General features: G+C 42.1%; 6 protein-coding genes across 9 annotated transcripts; 3 read left to right on the top strand and 3 right to left on the bottom strand.

Moving 5' to 3' along the window:
• Positions 1-565: 565 nt before the first annotated feature.
• LOC121597193 lies at positions 566-2,729 on the top strand. The gene is made up of 3 exons (XM_041922783.1): positions 566-2,098; positions 2,172-2,426; positions 2,497-2,729. Exons 1-3 carry the CDS (start codon positions 2,005-2,007, stop codon positions 2,655-2,657), a joined length of 510 nt encoding a protein of 169 aa, XP_041778717.1. The 5' UTR covers positions 566-2,004; the 3' UTR covers positions 2,658-2,729.
• Positions 2,714-3,808, bottom strand: LOC121597190 (39S ribosomal protein L4, mitochondrial). The gene has a single exon (XM_041922774.1). It carries the CDS (start codon positions 3,555-3,557, stop codon positions 2,754-2,756), a length of 804 nt encoding a protein of 267 aa, XP_041778708.1. The 5' UTR covers positions 3,558-3,808; the 3' UTR covers positions 2,714-2,753.
• Positions 3,809-4,175: 367 nt separating this feature from the next.
• LOC121597187 (NF-kappa-B inhibitor cactus) lies at positions 4,176-7,823 on the top strand. The gene is made up of 5 exons (XM_041922771.1): positions 4,176-4,889; positions 5,017-5,357; positions 6,313-6,401; positions 6,473-6,718; positions 7,141-7,823. The coding sequence occupies exons 1-5, from the start codon at positions 4,504-4,506 to the stop codon at positions 7,210-7,212; spliced, it is 1,134 nt and encodes a 377-aa protein (XP_041778705.1). The 5' UTR covers positions 4,176-4,503; the 3' UTR covers positions 7,213-7,823.
• Positions 7,824-7,893: 70 nt separating this feature from the next.
• Positions 7,894-12,167, bottom strand: LOC121597176 (glycogen phosphorylase). The gene is made up of 5 exons (XM_041922754.1): positions 11,746-12,167; positions 10,691-10,922; positions 10,312-10,608; positions 8,587-10,193; positions 7,894-8,490 (listed from the first exon to the last, which is right to left on the bottom strand). The coding sequence occupies exons 1-5, from the start codon at positions 11,986-11,988 to the stop codon at positions 8,341-8,343; spliced, it is 2,529 nt and encodes an 842-aa protein (XP_041778688.1). The 5' UTR covers positions 11,989-12,167; the 3' UTR covers positions 7,894-8,340.
• A 528-nt stretch (positions 12,168-12,695) lies between these two features.
• On the bottom strand, positions 12,696-17,634 carry LOC121597185 (reticulon-3-A). 4 transcript variants are annotated; one of them, XM_041922767.1, is made up of 6 exons: positions 16,853-17,634; positions 16,215-16,250; positions 14,068-14,275; positions 13,796-14,004; positions 13,612-13,717; positions 12,696-13,542 (listed from the first exon to the last, which is right to left on the bottom strand). In XM_041922767.1, the coding sequence occupies exons 1-6, from the start codon at positions 17,460-17,462 to the stop codon at positions 13,488-13,490; spliced, it is 1,224 nt and encodes a 407-aa protein (XP_041778701.1). In that variant the 5' UTR covers positions 17,463-17,634; the 3' UTR covers positions 12,696-13,487. The 4 variants fall into 4 exon arrangements, with proteins under 4 accessions (XP_041778701.1, XP_041778702.1, XP_041778704.1 ...); XM_041922768.1 differs by lacking the exon at positions 16,853-17,634 and adding an exon at positions 16,357-16,668; XM_041922770.1 differs by lacking the exons at positions 16,215-16,250; positions 16,853-17,634 and adding an exon at positions 15,066-15,412.
• Positions 17,635-18,106: 472 nt separating this feature from the next.
• Positions 18,107-20,732, top strand: LOC121597177 (serine palmitoyltransferase 2). Its single transcript, XM_041922755.1, has 8 exons — positions 18,107-18,586; positions 18,652-18,769; positions 18,855-18,910; positions 18,990-19,144; positions 19,219-19,364; positions 19,445-19,989; positions 20,067-20,329; positions 20,418-20,732. The coding sequence occupies exons 1-8, from the start codon at positions 18,494-18,496 to the stop codon at positions 20,632-20,634; spliced, it is 1,593 nt and encodes a 530-aa protein (XP_041778689.1). The 5' UTR covers positions 18,107-18,493; the 3' UTR covers positions 20,635-20,732.
• The last annotated feature ends 81 nt before the right edge of the window (positions 20,733-20,813 follow it).

Below are 20,813 nucleotides of genomic sequence, written 5' to 3' on the forward strand. Positions count from 1 at the left end.
ACGTGAACCACAGGAAGATGGTTTCTCTGCCTTTATTCCTGTGTGAACACACTTAAGTGAACATATTTAACCTTTTTCTACACTTTAGCTTCAGCACTTTGTGTAAAATTATTACTGAGAATAAGCGACGACTCCGGGCCGGGTCGTTCGTCTCCATCGATTTCGGTGTCGAAAAATACCAACCAACGGTATGTACTCGCAAGTCGTTCTCCTTCATCTATATTTCATACCTCTCTATCCCGTCCTAGGGTTACAAAGAAAGTTGAAAATTAAAGAAAAACAGGTGGATTATATTTTGATTTCGAATGCTATACACCATCGGCCATCGGCAGCGGTGGCAGATTTCGGGGTACATACACATTAGTGATTGCCGTGGGTTTTGAACATGTACATCACCGTATGTCTTGCCCACCGTGTGATATCTGGCCACTAAGCACCAAGTGCATCCTGCAAATTATTAGTATATTATATTTTTGGTTTCGGCAAACGCGGCCCAATGTGTCTCGGATGTGCCTCCGTGGCCTGCGTGCCTTCTGTTTGTTTACCTAATGGACGGGCAGGGCCCGGGCGGGCTTCGGCAAACTTCGGCCGTATCGGCATGCGCCGAGTATAGGCGGAGTCAACGCCAATCTGCCAGATCTGCTGTGCTGTTCTGAGAAGTAGTAGCGCAATAGGTGGCGCTTCTTTCGGTGTACTTATTTTTTCATGCTTCTTGTTCTTCTTCGGCTTGCTCGGTGCTAAACATACGCCGCTAAACTTCCTTTGCAATTTTCAAAGCTCAAATAAAAGTGCATACAATATCGTCTTGCACACGCGGCTCGTGCGGAATGTGCGCGACAAAAACGCGATCGTCTCTATACATAAGCAGTCACTACGAAGCCATCGGCACACTATTGCACTTATTGCGCGAAAGTTGCTTTCTTTGGGAAGATTGCCGCAAACGCAAGGTATATAGCATGTGCCATAAATTGCAAATTGTATTCCATTCTTGATTATTTCCTTTCCACAAATTAATCTTCTAAAGCAGCAAACGATAAAAAAAATTTAAGCATATGAAATGGTGCTATATCTTACGTTGCACAGTTATTCATATGGTACTGGTTTAATCTCAAATGCCTTTATACTTGCTTTTATGTGGTTGTGTTGTGGTGGATGGAATTATTCTTCCAAATCTGCATGTCAGTGTATAATTTATTCATGCCAGATTCACATTACTTATGAAACCCTGTCTGTAGAGACACACTTGTTTTTTTGGGGGGGGTACGATCTATTCATTACAATTTAATCTATAATCTATGATCTAACATTGAGAAAGAAGTAAAACAAGTGGTTTCCACTGGAAAGCATAACCCATATAACATACATTTTATTTTTAAAAAAACATAGTTATCATGAACGATACAGCGCACAAACTATGATCGAAACGTTGAATATTAATCGATTTAAATATTCCGATTAAACAAAAAATAGTTTTGTTCTCAAAACTATAACTATGAACTATGCATATTTTTATCGTAAGTTCCTCCCGATCAAAAGAGTGTTTCTTTGTTATGCTTTTTGAACGTCTTTTGATTGTTAAATCCATAATTAATATTTTTTGCAAATATTTTCGTCAACTTGTACTTCTTTGCATCACCCTGTTGTACTGTCTTTTTCGAATTGCAACCATAAACGTCAAAACTTCTGCAAGCAACTGAATCTCAACGAAAGATGGACGACATTTAACGAAGGGTAGCTGTCAGAATATCCCCATATGACGTACCAGTCGATCTAGCGTTTTCAGATATGTTTCCCGTCTGTTGTTCAATTGTTTGCGCTTGCTGTAAACAAACCATAAGCTATTGGTTTGTATTTTTCATTTAATTTGATTTCAATATCTATTGCTCAAACTATTAAACATTGGTTCCAACTGATACAAAACATTTATCTGACTGATAAAACAATCATTTGTATAACCTCGGAGTCTAAACGGCTCAGCACGAGATAATCACAATCAGCCTGAAAATGGACGCTATGGATGCGAAGGAAATTCTCAACCATTTGAACCATTTGGGCTATCGCAACATTACTGCAGCACAGTTGAAAGAATTTCAAAAAGGTAATTTGCAAACAACACACTCACATTCCAAAGCAGAAACAGTTTTTAAAACACATATCCTTTAAAACCGTAGATTTGAAAAAACTTATCCGGTATGATGCGAAGCCGTACAGCCAGATGGACAGAGAAAATGTGGAAAATAATACAGAACAAGGCAGCGTATTCGAACGATTGCATGCTGAAACAACTGCAAGCTATCAGGCAAAAATGGCTAAATCTTCAAAGCATAGTCAGCGTGCTGCACCTATAGATAAGGAAAATCATTCCCCAAACCCTAGAACTGTTTCTACAGCAGTGAAGGACAACAGTGAAACTGTCTGTAAGATGTGTAAGTACCATCAACCAGTTAATTGGTCGATTTCTATATCTAACTTAATTGTTGTATTACCCTTTCCCAGGGATAAGACCAAAAAGTTCTCACTCAACCAAACGAAGTGACCCAGTCGAACTGTACCATTCGTACAAAAAAGAGTGGAATAAATTCAAACAGAACCTACCGGGCGAAAACGATCATTCCGAACTACGCTGGAGGATCAGGAACAAGTTACTGGGGGAGTAAACAAAACGCTACAACCTGCTATATACGATACTCGAAGACGAAATAAAAATGCTTTATTTTTATGATTATTAATTGCTAGCCACTGGTTTGGGAGCTTTATTTGTCATACTTAAATTTGCACATTAGTGCACGCGCATCGTTGCGATTCAGGTGCTCCAGCAATTTGCTCTCAACGCTTCGAACCGCATCTTCGGTTAAGACGACTGTGTTGTGTTTCAGCATCGAGTACACGTTCAAGCCGTACGTCGGCATTAAGTTGATGTGGTCAATGTTCTCCGCACTGATTGATATATTTCGGGACAGAACATCGGTCGCGTCTACGAACAACACCGAAGGCCCCCACTGCCGTGCTGCAACCAAATCCTGCAGGTACTGTGGATCGTCCGTTGGGATTTCCAAGTTTTTCACTACGTGCAAATCATCCTGAGCCAGCTTTATCGACAGCGTGGAGACTAGTCCCAAGACTCGATTGAAGAAGGGCAGCATGTAGAAGTGTGTGGTCGGCGATCTTGGACCGTGTGCGATACCACCGCCCCTCCACAGCGGGGATCTGATTGAACCGTGGCGAGCCCTTCCCAGACCCTTTTGAGGCCACGGTTTCCTCCCGCCACCACGCACTTCATTTCTAGTTTTGGTGTGTGCAAAGCTAACGAATCGATACTTCCTCTGCCATTCGATGTTCTGATGCACGATATCAATTCGCGGTGATGCACCGAATACTGCATTGTCCAGTTCCACGATTCCCGAATGAGCCGGTTCTACCGTGTCCATGTTTTCCAACCACACTGCCCGGGACGGTCGCCATTCGGCTTGTGCTGCGGTGGCAACGGCCGGGTAAGAGTTGAAGCGAGCGAACCCATTTAGACCGGTTATTTTCAACAAATTCCCCAACTTTAACATTCCGAATGCTTTGTTTCGTAACGCGACTCCCGGAAGTAAACAAACATTTGCCCACTGACAAATCTGCGAGCTATCAAAATTTCCATGACGTTCGTTCGATATGTCACAACAAAGATACGGATTTCGATGTGTATTCTTTTATTTTCCGTATTTCAAACGCATTTTGCGTTTGTTTAGAGATTTTTATAGAATCTGCACAAACAGTTTTATCAATTGCCACGTTTTTGCCCACGATTCTATGTTTGGAAAAGGGAGAAAAGCATGATTTTTATGTTACACTATGGGTATGCAATGCGAGACATATGGCTATAAAAAACTATGGGTTATTACAACAAGGGCCATAATTTGATACACTCAACTCCCAACATGCGTGATAGTACATGTTTATATTTTGTAGGAAATTAATACTTACCGCTACGTACCTTTGCCGAATGGTTTTTATCTATTTTTTTAAATATTAACTCACACAACTATTCAAATCTGTAAACAAAGCTATAGTCAAGTTTTAGATACCCATCAGTACCCCAAATTCCTGCATTTCATGAAGCAAAACTAGAGTACGCACTGTATATGCTCCTGGTTCATACGATTCCGTCATGTTTGACGAAGTATGCTTCACACTCACACACCAATGCTCATACATAGATTTTGGTTGGTTGCGCGAGGTTGTGTTGCGTGTGCTCTCTCCAGAAAAAGTTAATTATTCCTTGTGTGTTGACGTCGTTCGTGTGAGATTCTAGCAACTTTATACGTCCATTACGATCGTAACGAACGGGAGCCCATCGTGGTTGTATTTCATAAAATCTTGACGCCCCAACGTACGCCATTTTATGACATTAATCACTATTCACATTCCACACCCGCGAAACAATTGCTTCAATTAGAGTCGCTAGTGAAACGCGTAGAGGTTTCGTAGAAGAGTAAAGCTTATTGTGAAAAAGAAAAAATGCATCCAACGCGGGGATCGGCAATGAATAACGTTTCGATTACAGATTCTAGTGGTCAGCCTATGTCTGATAAAAAGGATTACTGTGACAGTGCAAATACTGATTCCGGGTTTCTTTCCGGGCATAACCTCAACTCGTCTGAGGATATTGTCTCGGAGGAACAACACCGTGCTGTAGAAAATAATCAAAATATCGCTGGATCGCACACCGTTGGTGCAAGTGAAAAACAACCCATCGAGACGGAAACCGACCTAGACTCCGGGATGATTCCAGACGAGGAGCTAGAGTCCGGTAATCTGGGCCTGATGGACATCTGCGAACGTTTCGACCGTTTGATGAAGCGCGACTGGATGAAAACGTTTCAGCAGGATGAATTTGGCGAAACGTAAGTTCGATGATGCTACCAGCAGCCCCCCCTCCCCCCCCCCCCCCCAGCTTATCGCAATCGTGTTTCTGGTTTCTGGACAGTGGCGTAAACATGAATGTTTTCTTTGTTTCTGTGTGTTTTGCAGTCAATTGCACTTGGCAGTCTACGAAAGGAATGAAGACCTTATTTCCAAGCTGGTCGCAAACGTTCCACAGCAGTTTCTGAACATTCAGAACGATGCCGCGCAAACGGCACTGCATTTGGCTGTCCTCACGGAACAGCCAAAGGTAGTGCGTCGATTGTTGGTCGGTGGTATCAATCAAAGCATCCGGGATATGGATGGCAACACTGCGCTTCATTTGGCCTGTAGTTTGGGGCGCGCACAAATTGCCAAAGAACTGCTAACTCCATCGTCGTGTTCCGAGCTTTCGCAAGGCGTATCATACACAAAGCTGCCACAGGATCTGGAACAGTGGAATTACGACGGTAAGTAGACACACATTTATCACCCCCAAAAAACACGGCCCCTGCACTATTCCCTTTTATGGTCAAAGCGTCGCGTTTCTTTAATAATAACCCGGCTGCGAATCTGCTGCATCAGAGCAGGACAGCTATGAATATGGAACGAAAATAGATGGCCGCATCCAGTGGGGGCATCATGGGGTTCGGACGATCTAATTATAAAAAGAAGTGCGCTAAAAATACTAAACATAGCGCGCGATCAAGTCGTCTGCGCAAAATCGTGTTTATTTTGGTGTTAAAACAGTTTAAGAATGAAAATGAATCATGTAACTAGTATGCGACTCTCAGCAAAGGGGTCACACACAAAAAGCATCCAAGCAGGCCACCCATCCCGAAACCAAAACCCGACTTTAACGTTACCGTTTGTCAAGTCTGGTTTTGGAGCGTCTGGAAAACCCAAACTTTCTACGTCGTGCCCCGTGTGTGTGTTTCCCACCTTTACAGAAATCCCATCCTACCCATCCCACTGGGAAATACGGGGCTCTTGAATTGCAATAGCACAGTCCAACCACACAACACACGTTATGTGCTGGGTTTTTCCCACTGTTTTGTGTGAAACGTCATGCCAGTACGGGTGTACACACCACTACCATGAAAGAGAGAGAGCGCGTGGACGGGCCATTGGTATTTGTGCAAGCACACACTCAAACAAATCGCAATGTCCACCTGTACGACTTTTTCAAGCGTTTCTCGGTGGGGTTGGTTTTATTTGTTGCTTTTACACATATACAACACAACCCAACCGAGCGTTTGGCTCAATGATCTTGCTTTTGCCCTTCCCACACTATTCTGTTCCCAAATATATTGAAACTAATTGACGATGTGAGGTTTTTTTTGAGAGATTCCACCAAGAATGTTGTTGGAATGTGTTTAACAAACACTAAAAATGTCATTTAACAATATTCACTTTAATTTACAGGCAAAACTTGCGTGCATCTTGCTGCGGAAGCTGGCAGCATGGAAACACTTCGATGCTTAATCAACGCTGGGGCTGATATAAACGCAAGGGTAGCTATTCTGATCATTCAAGCAATTTCACTTTTTTGCTAATAACGTTACGTTGAATCGCCCGATTTTAGGAAGGAAAATCTGGCATGTCCGCTCTACACATCAGCATTGAAAAGGGCAACGAAGCATTGGCCAACTTTTTGCTGGATGAGTGCCCACTCTTGAGCTTAGAGGCTGTTACCTATGCTGGCATGACGGCTTATCAGCTTGCACTTATCCAAGACAAGCGGATCTTGATTGGTGACCTCACAAAACGCGGAGCAGAGCAAATTTCCCTTCCTGCGAGCGACTCCGAGTCCGACTCTGAAGATGAAATGGTAAGCTAAAATGTGTGTAGCATATATGGTAGTAGAAACATTGTTCAAACGCTGTAGTAGAAGGATTAGATACAATTGCTTCCAATATTTCGTACAGAGATCTAACATAATGTACACATTGTACATGTTTGTGTTACGGTGTGAGCTAAGGAGATATTATTATTATTAAAGCACGTTTGTTTAGGGAGAAATAAAACAAAAACAAAAGCGTAGTTGGTACAAAACTCGTCCCCCCTCCGAACAGCGGCTTGAAGCTGTTCGTGGAGCTAGAGGCGCCCCGCAAATCCCCCTTTTAATTTGTTTTAAATTTTATGCTTCAACAAAATTACCCACTATATGCAGAGCAATACGCAATATATTGCCTGTTTTATCAGTGTAGCTCTCTACTTTGATTTTAATACCTATGGTTTCACATTCCACAGATCAGTAACTACTACGGAGCGAGTGCGTTCTCAGCAACTTTCTCGGGATTATCGGCAATCAATGTGTCGTAGAGCCCACTGATGTTTGTCATCACTAACCCGAACGGCTGCGCTTTAACAATAATACGTACAAAGCTTTTTAGAGCGCGAATTATAAGCACACTTGCACAGAATTTGAACGAAAGCTGTAATGTAAAATAAATGTGACGATTCTTTCCTTCTAATAAGTGCCTTATGTAAATTGAACAGGATAGATACACCTGCAAAGGCTTATGATGGACTTTGCATAGCTGTAACGAACTATGATTTGTTCATCTGTTACGAAACAGCAGTAGCGCAATTATTGTAATATACAGGTCACACAATATCTAATGTAAAACTGCGAGAGACAAAAAAAAACTGTAAACCTTCCTCATTCATCCTGTTGGCGGCGGCCCGTTCCTGACCAAATCTATAAAAAAAAAGTGACACGTGTTTAGGAATTACCACCTTAAACCTTTACACACAGAGCCATTTAAAAGCCTTCACCTAATAAACACAAAATCTTACTGACGTAGAACAGCATAGACATAGACCAGTATACATATATTATTTATATGGTTTAAAATTAACTTGTAAGAAAATAATGTACATGCCATGATTAATGTGGAGCAAACGGACGGAATAAAAACAACGCTAATCAATCCCCGTGTCATCGATCTTATCGGACAATTTATTGCAGTGCTAATAAGGGAGCAAAATGTTCGCCGCATGTTTGCTGGATGCGATTTTAATGGTTTATTTCAAAACAATCTTCCCCCAACATTCACTACCAACAACAGCATTTTATTCATAAAATAACATGTGCCGTAACGTTCGACTGTGTGTTGAACATATAAGAGAAAAAGGAATAACAAAATCATCCAATTCACGTTTCTGATGCACTAAGAGCTAACTAAATCCCCATTGTGTGTGTGTGTGTATGTTAATATAATATGAGTGTTAGTGTTATTGTGTGTGTCGGTGGTTAGTTATATTGATGGCACCCTAGAAAAGAGTATATTGCAGGCTCAAATCGCAAAGCTAACTTATGCAACGTTCTTTAGATAGCCATTACGGGAGTATAATTCTCTATAATTCCGATCCGATGGTTGGTAGCGTGCGTGAAACGGCAGTGGCGCAAACTTGGTTGACTATTTTACCGTTTTCCTTTTTAGCGCTCTACTTTGCAACGCCCGGGTTGGGCAGCTTTTCCCAGCTCGGTTCGATGCCCCAGATTTGTCGCGCATATTCGGCGATGGTGCGATCGCTAGAGAACTTGCCGCTCGTTGCAATGTTGTTGATCGACATCTCCAACCATTTCGGTTGATCCTGTTGAGCAAATATACAAGTTTTATCGTTAGTCTTGAGTAGTTTTCACCCAAATGAACACACACACACACAACATGTATGGTACAAATCACTCACCTGATAGACGGCCGATACGCGATCTTGCGTTTTAATGTAGGAATCGAAATCAGCAAACAAGTAGTAACGGTCATACTTCAGCAGCACATTGGCGATATCTTGGAACTCATGGGGATTACCCGGGCTGAAGAATCCGCCCTGAATCTGATCCACGCACTGCTTGATATCGGGGTTGGAATTGTAGTAGTCATAGGCGTTGTACCCACGGCACTTAAGATCCTCCACCTCCTCCACAGTCATACCGAAGATGAAGATGTTCTCATTGCCCATCTCCTCGGCCATCTCTACGTTGGCGCCATCCAGCGTGCCGATCGTAAGGGCACCATTGAGCTGGAATTTCATATTGCCCGTGCCCGAAGCCTCCGTGCCAGCGGTAGAAATCTGCTCGGAAAGATCGGCAGCCGGCATAATCTTTTCGGCCAACGTTACTCGATAGTTTTCGAGGAAAATGACCTTCAGCTTGTCGCCAACGATCGGATCATTGTTCACCACATTACCGACCGCACAGATGAGCTTGATGATTTGCTTTGCAATGTAGTAGCCGGGGGCCGCCTTGCCGCCAATCATGATCGTACGCGGCGTAAAGTTGGCCGTTGGATCTCGCTTGATGCGATTGTACAGCGTGATGATGTGCAGACAGTTCAGCAACTGCCGTTTGTATTCGTGAATGCGCTTGACCTGAATATCAAACATCGAGGCCGGATTCACTTTCACACCATAATCCCGCTCTAAAAGCTGCGCCAGCTTCAGCTTGTTCTCCTGCTTCACACGTGCTACGGCCCGCTGGAATGTAGGATCCTTGGCCCATTTCTTCAGCTGCTGCAGCTGCTCCAGATGTACCGGCCACTGGTCGCCGATCTTCTCTGCGATCAGATCAGACAGACCGGGGTTGCACAGCAGCAGCCAACGTCGCGGCGTGATGCCGTTCGTTTTGTTCTGGAACTTTTCCGGCGTCATCTCGTAGAAGCTTTTGAAGATGTCCTTCTTAATAATCTCGGAATGGATCGCCGCCACACCATTCACAGCGTGCGAACCGACAATGGACAGGTTTGCCATGTTGATACGCTTCTCGCCATCCTCCTCCACCAGCGACAGTGCCCGCATGCGCCCGAAATCGCCCGGGAACCGTTTTTCAACTTCTTGTAAATGCAAAAAGTTTATATGATAAATGATCTCCAAATGACGTGGTAAAATGGACTGCAGCATCGAAACCGGCCAGCGCTCCAGTGCCTCCGGAAGCACGGTGTGATTCGTGTAGGCGCAAGTGCGCACCACAATGTCCCACGCCTTCTCCCAGCTTAATTTTTCATCGTCAATCAGAATGCGCATCAACTCCGGAATTGCCAACGAGGGATGCGTATCGTTCAATTGAATGGCCACCTTGTTGGGGAAGTCATCGAACGACGTTCGGACGGCATCGCGCGACCCAAACTTGGAGGCCTTGTAGCGACGCACAATGTCCTGAAGCGTGGCAGCGCACATAAAGTATTCCTGCTTCAAGCGCAATTCCTTGCCCTCGAAGAAGTTGTCATTGGGATACAGCACACGCGAGATGTTTTCTGCCAAGTTACGATCCAGCACCGCTTGAATGTAATCACCATCGTTGACTGTAGGAAAAGAAGAAGAAGAAGAAAAAGAGATTAATTTGAGTGATTGCACATAATGGCAGCAGTTCAATCATAAACAACGAATGAAAAGGCCCCTTTGTATGTACTCTATACTTACAGAACTTCAGGTTGAAATCAATCGGCGACTTGGCAGACCACAGGCGCAGAGTATTCACCACATTGTTTCCATACCCAGGCACCGGATTATCGTACGGCATAGCGAACACGGTCTGTGTGTCGACCCACTTCTTGCCCTCCGGTGTGTCGATCACGCGGCCATAGAAATGGATGGGGATCATGTACTCGGGGCGAGCCTTTTCCCACGGATTGCCATAGCGCAGCCAATCGTCGGGCTCCTCCACCTGTTCGCCGTTGCGAATCTTTTGTGCAAAAATACCATACTCATAACGAATGCCTGTAATTTGGAATTAATACAAAAAAAAAACCGTTGGTACTATTATTACCGTCGTACAGAAGTGCAGCAAACATCATCATACCGTATCCGTAGGCGGGCATTCCAAGCGTGGCCATGGAATCAAGGAAGCAGGCAGCCAGCCGGCCCAAACCACCGTTGCCCAGGCCGGCATCTTCCTCCAGCTCCTCCAGTTCCTCAATGTCCAGCCCAAGCTGATACATGGCTTCATCGCATGACGTTTGAATGCCAAGATTTATCATGGTGTTTTGCAATGATCGTCCCATGTAGTATTCCAAGGACAAATAGTACACGCGCTGTTGAAGAAAAAAAAAAAACAGAGAAAAACAATACATTTTAATCGTTGTCGGTAAAAGTTGATTTAATTTACTACACGGAGTTGAGTTTACAATCAAATACAACGGCGCGATCCGCTAGGAAACGGATTTGTTTTAGCGATCGCGATTGTAAGACATAATAATTGGGTCATTGTTATCGCATGCAACAGTCAACTGTGCCATCGATTCCTATCACTATCACGCTAAATAGTGATAGTGGCTGCAAATAGAACAAAACAATCTCTTATCATGGTAGACACACACATATGATTCTGATTATCTTATTGGCAACCGGGCTAAAGGTTCTAGCCGAGGCGCCCCCTACGTCCTTGTGGATGAAAAGAGTTGTACTACCCTATTTGTTCATTTAACGGAGGTTATTTTAATGATAATGATGGAATGATAAACAATGTTCCAACTGTAGTTAATCTATCTTAAATATTTCACAATTAATCATCCCGTTGTAGGCCAATTGTAAAGCTTCGAAACAGATAGGTTATTGTTCACAATTAAAATGAAAAGTGGTGCTAAATCAGAATAAAGTCCTCGTGATCACCACCACCACCATTCGTTATACAGGTTGCCATTAAGGCACCGCCGATACCCACACCCTTTCCCCTCCCGTTTCACCTGTTCGCCGCCATCACCCTTTTTCTGTTCTATTCTATTCACTGACAACTAGAGGTCAAATATCGAGTTCATGGAGCACGACGAGATCGTTCGTGTTTGGTCGTCGACTCCTAGGGCTTATCGTGCAGGAATTATGGCAGCGAAGGAAGTGTGCGAGTGCGAATTTCCTTACCTTGGGATCCTTCTCGTAATAGTACTGCTGGGTTCTGATCCATCTTGAAACTAGATGATCCTTCACCGTGTGAGCCAGCGCAAAGTAATAATCACGCACGGTGGCTACATTTCTATCCTTTACCAGCGTGTAGTGAAGATGCCGATTGAAATCCTTCTTGATCTCGTTCACATCTTCCAGCTGGGCGATGCCGCGCACACTGATTTGTTTCCTTTTATCGACGTCCGATTGTGGCTTCGACATTTTGTAGGAAGTTGGATCTTGGACTTGGAAATATCTTTGCAAGCTACCGTTATAGGAAGCCGAGACACACACACACTCCACACGAACACGAATCACCAGAGGAATTGGAAGTCCGACCGCGGACCACTCTTCGAGATTAGTGTTCAGAAAATGGGATTCAGGCTGGTTTCGCTACTTCTTCGGTCACCTTGTGAAGGTCAAACATGCGCTGTGTTGTTTTTGTAGCTGTCAATACAAGAACCTTACAACAGCGCTAGAGAGTGTTTGCATTTGTAGTGTTCGATTCGGTGCGACAGCTGTGTGTTGAAATTGATTTGATTATATCACATATTGAATGCTAACGATCTTCAGAATAATGGTTGCTTTTGAAATTGTTCAAAATTGTTTGTATTTTTATGTATTTCTACGTGCTTTCCCTTTTTAGATTATGATTGTTTTTTTTTTAATATTTAGCTACACGGACGGACGGACGGACGTAGCTGGAAAAATTGGTTACAATTATTGTAGCCTGGCACGAGGAGACTTTCTTTCCTCTGGTGTACATTTTATATAACACTTGTCCCAAAATGAGGGAACTTCAATAAATGTAATAAGAAAGCTATTATTACATGATTGGTTAACCGACCGAGCAATCGATTAATTGGTTCTTTCATTTCAACGCCCTTGAACACATTAACCCCCATCCCAATGGCAACGGCTACACGGTATGAAGGGATTGTTATTAAGATAGAAAGGTCTGTAGTTTTATTTTCTAGCTATGGCGAAACATTTACTGTAATGCAGATTATTTTATCCATATTTGAGATTTGTTATATTGATTTTTGTTTCCGATGTTTCTATACTTTAATTTAAGCATGTGCTGTAAATTCTACATGAAGTGTTGTATCGACCTATAGCTTTTACTCCTTTTTCCTCTGCAATCAAATGTCTGTCGTTATGGAAGGCAAGCGAAAATTTTAAAACATAATAATAAAACAACGACGATTTGTCAAAGTTTCGCGAACAACGTAATGATGGTGAGGTTTTAACCAAAAACCATGACATTAAGGCCGTGCCAATAAAGCATACGTAACGCTCAATTTCATTACAATCACACGCAATTTCAAGGTATGTTATATTTTCTTATGAGAGTAACACTATTTCTTACGCCAAGAATGCGAACCACATAATCTCAATGACGACTCTATTCGCGCACGCGACACATCATAGACTTTCCCGACTTCCGCTTTTGTTCGTGTTCCATTTAAGAACTGCATTATTAGTGTTTTGTTCGGAAGTCTACGGTAATTTTAAATTTTGATTTTCACCTCCTGTAGTAAAACTCGTTCGATGATGGCATTACAAAGCAGATTCAAACAAAATAGGTGGCATAAAACTTCAAAAGCAAAGTACAAACAACAGCAAGTATTCGAATGCTAATAATATCTTTTTTAGCAACTTTTTCATTGATGACTCTTGTTGTGTCTGTGTGTGCCTTCAAACACGACGGCTACTTGGTTTTACTTAGTTTTCTCGGTTTCAGTTTTCTTGCCCAATGGGACAGCTGCCTTCACCCTGCGAAAAGAAACAGCAAATAATTGTTACGTATGTTCCAACTATACTATATTAAGGGTTTCATCTTACTTTTCTGTGATTTCCTGAATTTTGCTTCGAACCATCTCTAAATGGGTGTCAATGGACTGTTTGTTATTTTCGTAAACTTTTGGCAAGGTGAACAGAGCCACAAATCCTAGAATGATTATTGCAAATACGACAATGTTAACACATTTGTTGTTAAATTGTAATTGTAATGTACAAATGTACTTACCGATCATAACGCATGTCATTCCATTGAACAGTGCTCCAACATATGTCAACCAGTACAGCAAAACTCCAAATTTGATCGAATCTACGAGATCCTCTACCAAAAATAAGCGCCTTAATCCGGTCACTAAAGCGTTCACGTGAGCCACGGCAACGGTAGCCAGCTGTTGTACCTTCTCCTGCGACAAGGTAAGATCCAGTTCCAAGTAGTCCCTGTAAAAGAAGGCAGTGTTTCAGCAACGCCCAATCTTATCTTACATGCACTTGAACAATTACTTGAATGGGTGACCCTCGGAGGTTTTCTGCACGGCCTGCAGAACGTTCTTATAGATCCGGAATGAGATAGTTCCGAACAGTAGCAGCAAGGATAGGTACGAAAATACGCTGATCAGCGAGAACAGCGACATGGCCAGCAGGATGGCAAGGCCCCCTCCGAATACCACCGCCGATTTCTTTACATCTCGCCAATAGATAAGAGATTCCACTGCAAAGAAAGATAATAAAAGACAAATAATCGTGATGTTCACTGCTAATCTTCGCCAATTGCAGCGTAGTAATGGTTTATGCACGGATGATTGGCCAAACACGTTTAGCTTATCAGTACGCGGGCCCATGGGCCCATATTGACACGTTGCCACTTGCTCGCTCGCTCGCTTGCTCTATCCTTTCTCGATCGACCTGCAGAAACGTCCTTTTTTTACAGTTTTTAACCTGTATTTACCTGGACCGCGGGGCGGCAAATCTAGACGATTGTAATGGCCATTTCCATTGGAAACACGCGAATTTTGCCGTTTAACCATTTTGATTTCAGTTCTACTTCCACCGCGAATGTGTCGACGAATGCGAGTAACGAAAGACCAACTTCCAACTCAACACTTAATCCATCCTTCTTCGTGCTTGATCTTCAAGCTTCGAGCAGTGTTCCCAAACTCTGCAACTGCTTTTATTACAGGTAGCAGGTGTCAAACGTGAAGCATACGTCTGGCATAAAACAAACAGCCAGCCTATGCTGCACCTATTCAGGTAGCGCTGAAAGCTATTGTTGACCAAAACACACACACATTTTGCCTGGCGGATTAATCTCACCAGTGGAAACGGATGCCCTTTCCACTGGTGCAGCACAAAACTATAAATAGTGTTTTTGTTTAATCGCACATTTATATTACAACCAAACGGGACATATATCGTCTATCTAACCCTGTAATGTCTGTGGCGCGTGCTTTTACATAATTTTTTTTTTAGTCTGTACTTATGGAATGAATAGCATTGCTTACATCCATCTTTGGTGAAATCAGAAGCTTCTAAAACCAGATATTCTGCTAAAGCATTTTTCGCCATAGTTTCACTTTTCGGTAAGTTTGCTTTTGTTGACAAAATATATGATTCACCACGGCGTTGTGCCGGTTGTGCAGCACGGCAAATTAAATTTGCGTTTAAAGAACTCCCTGCGGTTGTCACTTTGCGGAAAATTACTGCCCGGACCGCGTTAGAACTTTAAATGTGTTGCCGCAGGGTTCCGTTCAATGAAAGGAGAACGTTTATTTATAGCTTTACTCTTTTTAACTATAAGTTAGTCACTGTTTTATTTTTACAGATCTTGGCTTTGCTGCATGATCTGAACCGTTCGGGCGGGTAGGATCGTATAGGCCCACTTTGACAATCGGCATAATGGAAGATTTCAGCAATCTTTCGTAATTACAGTGAACGCTCGATTGTCCCGCACTTCAACAATCGAATTTATCAGATCGTCTAGTCGAAGTTTTTTTGTTTTTCTCTGCCAAAATATAGCCCATTTTTTTGTGTTTGTTAATGAAGTGGAAGAATTTAGCAACAACATTCATTACTTGATGTGATTCTAAGTACAGTTTTGTACTTTTTTGAATGATATTTTAAAATTCAGTCAAAGGCGATTTTTTAAATTCGACAATTGATGTGTCAAATTAGTTCAACTAACTCGAGGAACTGTCAAATTTAGAAAACTGCGTATTCATGATTCCACCGTGTAAGAGATACCGCGTATCTCGGGGACTACCCGTGTAGTTTAAATTCACTGAATTATTAATGACCAATTGAAGCTTTAAATTTGAAAAGCGAATTTTGCATCTTGACAAGGCTTTTACTTTGTTAGCCTGTTTTGTTGTAATATGTTAGTTAAAAGTTGCATTGACAAATAATTTTTGATTGATATTGATACTTTTCGGCCACCTAATTCCACAAAGCGATGGAATTAGATTGTACCTTAGTACCTCAATAAGCGTTAATTAAAAATGTCAAAAAAGTGAATATGTACCAATACCAGGTTCTATGAACCAATATCAACAACAATCAATAGCAGTGTTCAGCACATGCCCAACACTCGATTTAAAAAATGACGTATTTATGTATTATTTGTGCATGCCCTCGGTTTAGAAAAAAGTGCTTACCTTTAGGGTGTAGTCTCGCCGGATTGAACCACGTATCTGTAACAATACAAGTAACGAAGAATGTTATTGGTTTGATTGAAATTAATTATTAGATATCTCATGATGTGATAGTTATTAAGAATGTTCAGCTATCATTACGTACATGGATTCATCACACTGCAAATAAAAAGGGCTTTAGAAGATTGACTGCTTTCTTCCATTTGCTTGCTTATGCGTGAATGGCAAAATTTAATTTTACGTTTCGAAGTGCTTAATTCAGATGAGTCACACTTGATATCAAGGACAACTGCAGACCAAAGTTTGGGTCAACTTAACCTAGCAAATAGTTATTTTACCACTTTTGAGCGTGTCTCTCTATGCAATAATTTTAATCAAATATCGATTTTTACATTTCCCTTTGTGTGCATGCGAAATAAAACTCATCCGCCCGTTCACTGTTGCACAAATACTACTGACCGAATCTAGGATACGTTTTCCATGAATCCCTTGCTTTGCAAAAGATAATGCGCAATCACCAACACTGCGCATGCCCGAACTGTAGGCTCGAGCTTTTTCCCACGGTACCGGCATGCTAGTGTTAGAAGACGCATGATGTGTGTGGTTTTTTTTTTTTTTTGCTAAATTTTTCTATTACTCACCCAGCCCGTAATCCTTAAACATTTGTTCAATCTTTATGCATTCCTCGGAAGATGTTGCGCAAGTAACGGTGGCTGCTATTGGCTCACTAGTGTTGTTTTCTGTAGTGCCATTCTTTTCTTCAAGTGGTGGTTTAATCTCTGGAACTGGAACTTCATCCGAAGACGGTGCAGAAGGAGCAACAGTAGCAGCTGACTCCTCGAACAAGGATGGTTTTTCTTCTATCTGCGGTCGTATGCTTGCATACGGATTCATGTAGTCACTTTCAACCTCATCCATGAGCTCAGAATTCGATGACTCATTGGCCGCCTTTCGCGGAGGTGTCGAAATTTGATCCACCACCGAAAATGGTTCGTCCTTATCATTTAACATTTCATCTTTATATGTACTCTGGATCATAGGCATACACTCATCGAAAACATCACCATCTTTTGCTTTAACTTCTGGTTCGCTGTTACTGGAAAACATGATTTCCTCACGATTCTCTTCCATGCCAAATTTGTTATTCAATGTACTCTCTGTGCCAAGAGTTGAACCAATATTTTCGAAGCTCAAATCTAATAGAGAATTGTCACTCTTATCCTGGAAATTATCCATGGTTAAACTTTGCATATTTCTTGCTACCGTGTTCGCTTCCAACTGTTCGTTCGTTCAGCAAGTAGCTCTGCTGGCACAGGATACCAATTTTGCAAAGCTTCTCGGGGTGGAGGTTGAGCATGCGTATTCGATACATTCTGATGTTTCAGTTGTCAAATAAATGAAGGAAGCATGAAGCTTTGTCCGTTTTGAATGTTCATCATAACAAATAGCATATAGCAAAAGAAGTGCTGAAAAATTCTAACAATTTAACATTCATTATTTACTGCGATTTAATTGAAAGAAAAACGTTTTTCAAGACTTTTTGTTATCTAGAAAAAAAAATCGTTTTCGATCTAGGACTGCCTAATCTCTTTGTCTTACATATGCAAGGCTCGGCCCAAAACAGTTTGAAACCAGTAGCGTGGAATCAGGATAACGTGTGACTGGAAGAGTTGTTTCACACTGAACGAACATGGCAGTGTTCGAGTCTTTTTCAAAAGATTGAGCTACAGCTGGACTGAGCTACGTTCGTCGAACTCGTGCACTGTCAAGTTCGTCCAGTGTGAAACGGCTCGAGCGATTTTGTTGATCAAAGGAATGGCCCGACCTGACTACGTACTCTTTTTATTTGTTTGTATATGTGATTTCGGCGAACAACTTACCTGATACAGGGTTAGAAACTTAGTTGATATTATGTGACCAAGCCATTACAATCACCATTTAATCGCGTTTTTCATTCATTTGCTCGTACAGTGTATGTGTCAGTACGTTCAATGTAACACAAATTTAAATTGACTGGAATATTATAATCCACTGTTCTACCTAGGAAAGCGATTGTATACTGTTTAGCGTAAAGTAAAATATACTTACAAACCCTGCATTACGAACCACGCACTAATACTAACACAACGACACATTCGCAATATGAAAGAGCCGAGATTACAGAGATATTGGTCGCACCACCGTGTTTGACATTTTATAATTCAGTTCAGGTGCCGTGCGGTAAAAGTTAAGTTCGTGTTTGAATCGCGTCGTACAGGCGAATTATTGGTCTGTTATCTATTATGACTACCATAAATGGCAAACGGAACGGCGACATAATCAATTCAATGCGGACGCATGGCCATACTGGACAAAATGGAACCAGAAAACTGCATGTAAGTGTGGTATGAATCACTGTGTCGGATCCTTATCGCAACTAAAAAACTTTCTATCGTCACAGTACAATGGGCTAAACCAACAAATGACGAACCATGAGCAACCCAAATCATCGTACGAGCAAGTTCCGCTTCATACTGCCTGTTTTACCTATCTGGGATTCTATCTGCTAATGATACTGGGTATGAACACACCTTAAATTCATCAGCCGAAATGTTGCGAAATTGCTTTGTATATAACATGCTTTCTTTTACACGCAACACGCAGGATACATAAACCAACTGTTCTTTACACCGAAAGTAGCTACCGAAAAGCACAGGGATGTAAGTAAAGCGGTTCGACGATATTGTATTTTGTTCCATCAACACGAAAGATTAACCAATGTTCTCTTCTCATACGTAGGGCTACGTGCCGCTCTACGATGCGTTCGAGAAGTTCTATCTACGCTATGTTTATAGACGTGTGAAAGATTGCTGGAATAGGCCCATTTGCAGCGTTCCCGGCTCCGAAGTCGTTCTGAAGGATAGAATCACAAAGGATTATGGCTGGTCTTTTGAGTGCGTTCTTTAGCTACTAGCAGCACCGAGTGGAAAGAATGCATTTAAACGTTATGATTCACGCATCATTTCAGATTTACGGGCACGGAAACAAAATGTTTGAACCTAGGTTCATACAATTATCTAGGATTTGCCCAAAATGAAGGCCCCTGCGCTGATGATTCAGAGGAGTGCATTCGTACGTACGGTTTAGCCGCCTGTAGCCCGCGTAGAGAGCTCGGTAAGTAGTGATGATCTGCAAGATTGCAATGTAATCCAAATATATACCTGTACATGTTATTGCTTTTTTTTACAATGCAGGAACAAATCCGCTGCACACTGAACTGGAGTCTCTGACGGCAAAATTTTTGGGCGTTGAAGACGCTATCGTCTTTGGTATGGGCTTTGCTACCAACTCGTTGAACATTCCTACCCTAATTACGCCAGGCTGCTTGGTTGTTAGTGATGAGAAAAACCACGCTTCAATTATATTGGGATTACGACTATCGGGAGCCACGCCCAAGGTCTTCAAACACAACAACATGAACGATCTGGAGCGTGTGCTGCGAGAATCAATTATTGCGGGGCAGCCTGGCAGCGGGAAGCCCTGGAAAAAGATTCTCATCATAGTGGAAGGTGTTTTCAGCATGGAGGGATCCATCGTAAAGCTGCCGGAAATCATTGCTTTAAAAAAGAAGTACAAAGCTTACGTTTACCTTGATGAAGCTCATAGCATTGGAGCTACCGGACCATCGGGCCGTGGTATTTTAGAGTATTATGGTGTAGATCCTAACGATATTGACATTTTAATGGGCACGTTTACAAAAAGCTTCGGTTCTGCGGGAGGATACATTGCGGGCAATAAGGTAAGTTCGATTCGCACAGCTGTGGCAAGCGATAAATCTTAAATACCCCTCTGTGTTCATCCTTTTCTTTTTTTCAGAAACTGATCAACTTTCTAAGAGTACACAGTCACGCTCATTGCTATGCAAGTTCGATGTCTCCTCCGGTAACGCAGCAAATATTAACTTCCATGAAAATAATTCTTGGGCTCGACGGATCATCGGAAGGCCAGAATCGCATTTCGCAATTGGCTAGAAATACGCGCTACTTCAGAAAACGCTTGGCACAAATTGGCGTCATTACCTATGGTCACGAGGATTCTCCCGTCGTCCCAATGCTTGTGTATCTGTTTTCCAAAATTGGGTAATTTTTATTTTTATTCCATTAATAGTACCTCATCCACTCGATAATGCAAACTACTAATGCCTTATTTCTTTATTACTTTTTGCAGAGCCGTGGTTCGAACATTGACCTCCAAGAACATTGCAGTCGTCGGCGTTGGGTTCCCTGCGACCCCAATCATGGAGGGACGAATTCGCTTTTGCCTATCGGCTGCGCACACAAAGGAACAGTTGGACTACGCACTCGCCGTCATCGATGATATCAGCAATACGCTGGGCTTAAAGTATTCCCGTAAAGCTAAGGACTTAAATCCCATTCCGTATTAACTGGACCATTTCAGAAGAAAAAAATGTTGTTTTTATTCATTTAATGTTCTATGCAAGTAACATATTTGCAAATAAACGCATGGTGTAGTAGCTTTGAATTTCTTTGAATTGTCTTCAACAACACCAAACTGAACAACTGGAAAGAAATTGATCAGCATTCTCAGTTAGGGCGTATGAAT

This window comes from Anopheles merus, chromosome 3R (assembly GCF_017562075.2).
Source record: "Anopheles merus strain MAF chromosome 3R, AmerM5.1, whole genome shotgun sequence".
NCBI lineage: Eukaryota > Metazoa > Arthropoda > Insecta > Diptera > Culicidae > Anopheles > Anopheles merus.

Coding starts and splice junctions, on each gene's coding strand:
- LOC121597193 (XM_041922783.1), top strand. CDS start 2,005: ATGGACGCTATGGATGCGAAGGAAATTCTCAACCATTTGAACCATTTG. Junction 2,099..2,171: donor GTTGAAAGAATTTCAAAAAG/GTAATTTGCAAA, acceptor TTAAAACCGTAG/ATTTGAAAAAACTTATCCGG. Junction 2,427..2,496: donor TGAAACTGTCTGTAAGATGT/GTAAGTACCATC, acceptor ACCCTTTCCCAG/GGATAAGACCAAAAAGTTCT.
- LOC121597190 (XM_041922774.1), bottom strand. CDS start 3,557: ATGTTAAAGTTGGGGAATTTGTTGAAAATAACCGGTCTAAATGGGTTC.
- LOC121597187 (XM_041922771.1), top strand. CDS start 4,504: ATGCATCCAACGCGGGGATCGGCAATGAATAACGTTTCGATTACAGAT. Junction 4,890..5,016: donor CAGGATGAATTTGGCGAAAC/GTAAGTTCGATG, acceptor TGTGTTTTGCAG/TCAATTGCACTTGGCAGTCT. Junction 5,358..6,312: donor GGAACAGTGGAATTACGACG/GTAAGTAGACAC, acceptor TTTAATTTACAG/GCAAAACTTGCGTGCATCTT.
- LOC121597176 (XM_041922754.1), bottom strand. CDS start 11,988: ATGTCGAAGCCACAATCGGACGTCGATAAAAGGAAACAAATCAGTGTG. Junction 10,609..10,690: donor AATGCCCGCCTACGGATACG/GTATGATGATGT, acceptor TCCAAATTACAG/GCATTCGTTATGAGTATGGT. Junction 8,491..8,586: donor GCGTATCGGCCGTCTATCAG/GTGAGTGATTTG, acceptor TTTGCTCAACAG/GATCAACCGAAATGGTTGGA.
- LOC121597185 (XM_041922767.1), bottom strand. CDS start 17,462: ATGCAAAGTTTAACCATGGATAATTTCCAGGATAAGAGTGACAATTCT. Junction 16,251..16,852: donor GTTTAAGGATTACGGGCTGG/GTGAGTAATAGA, acceptor GTATTGTTACAG/ATACGTGGTTCAATCCGGCG. Junction 13,718..13,795: donor AATGACATGCGTTATGATCG/GTAAGTACATTT, acceptor TAATCATTCTAG/GATTTGTGGCTCTGTTCACC.
- LOC121597177 (XM_041922755.1), top strand. CDS start 18,494: ATGACTACCATAAATGGCAAACGGAACGGCGACATAATCAATTCAATG. Junction 18,911..18,989: donor CTACCGAAAAGCACAGGGAT/GTAAGTAAAGCG, acceptor TCTCATACGTAG/GGCTACGTGCCGCTCTACGA. Junction 19,145..19,218: donor GATTATGGCTGGTCTTTTGA/GTGCGTTCTTTA, acceptor GCATCATTTCAG/ATTTACGGGCACGGAAACAA.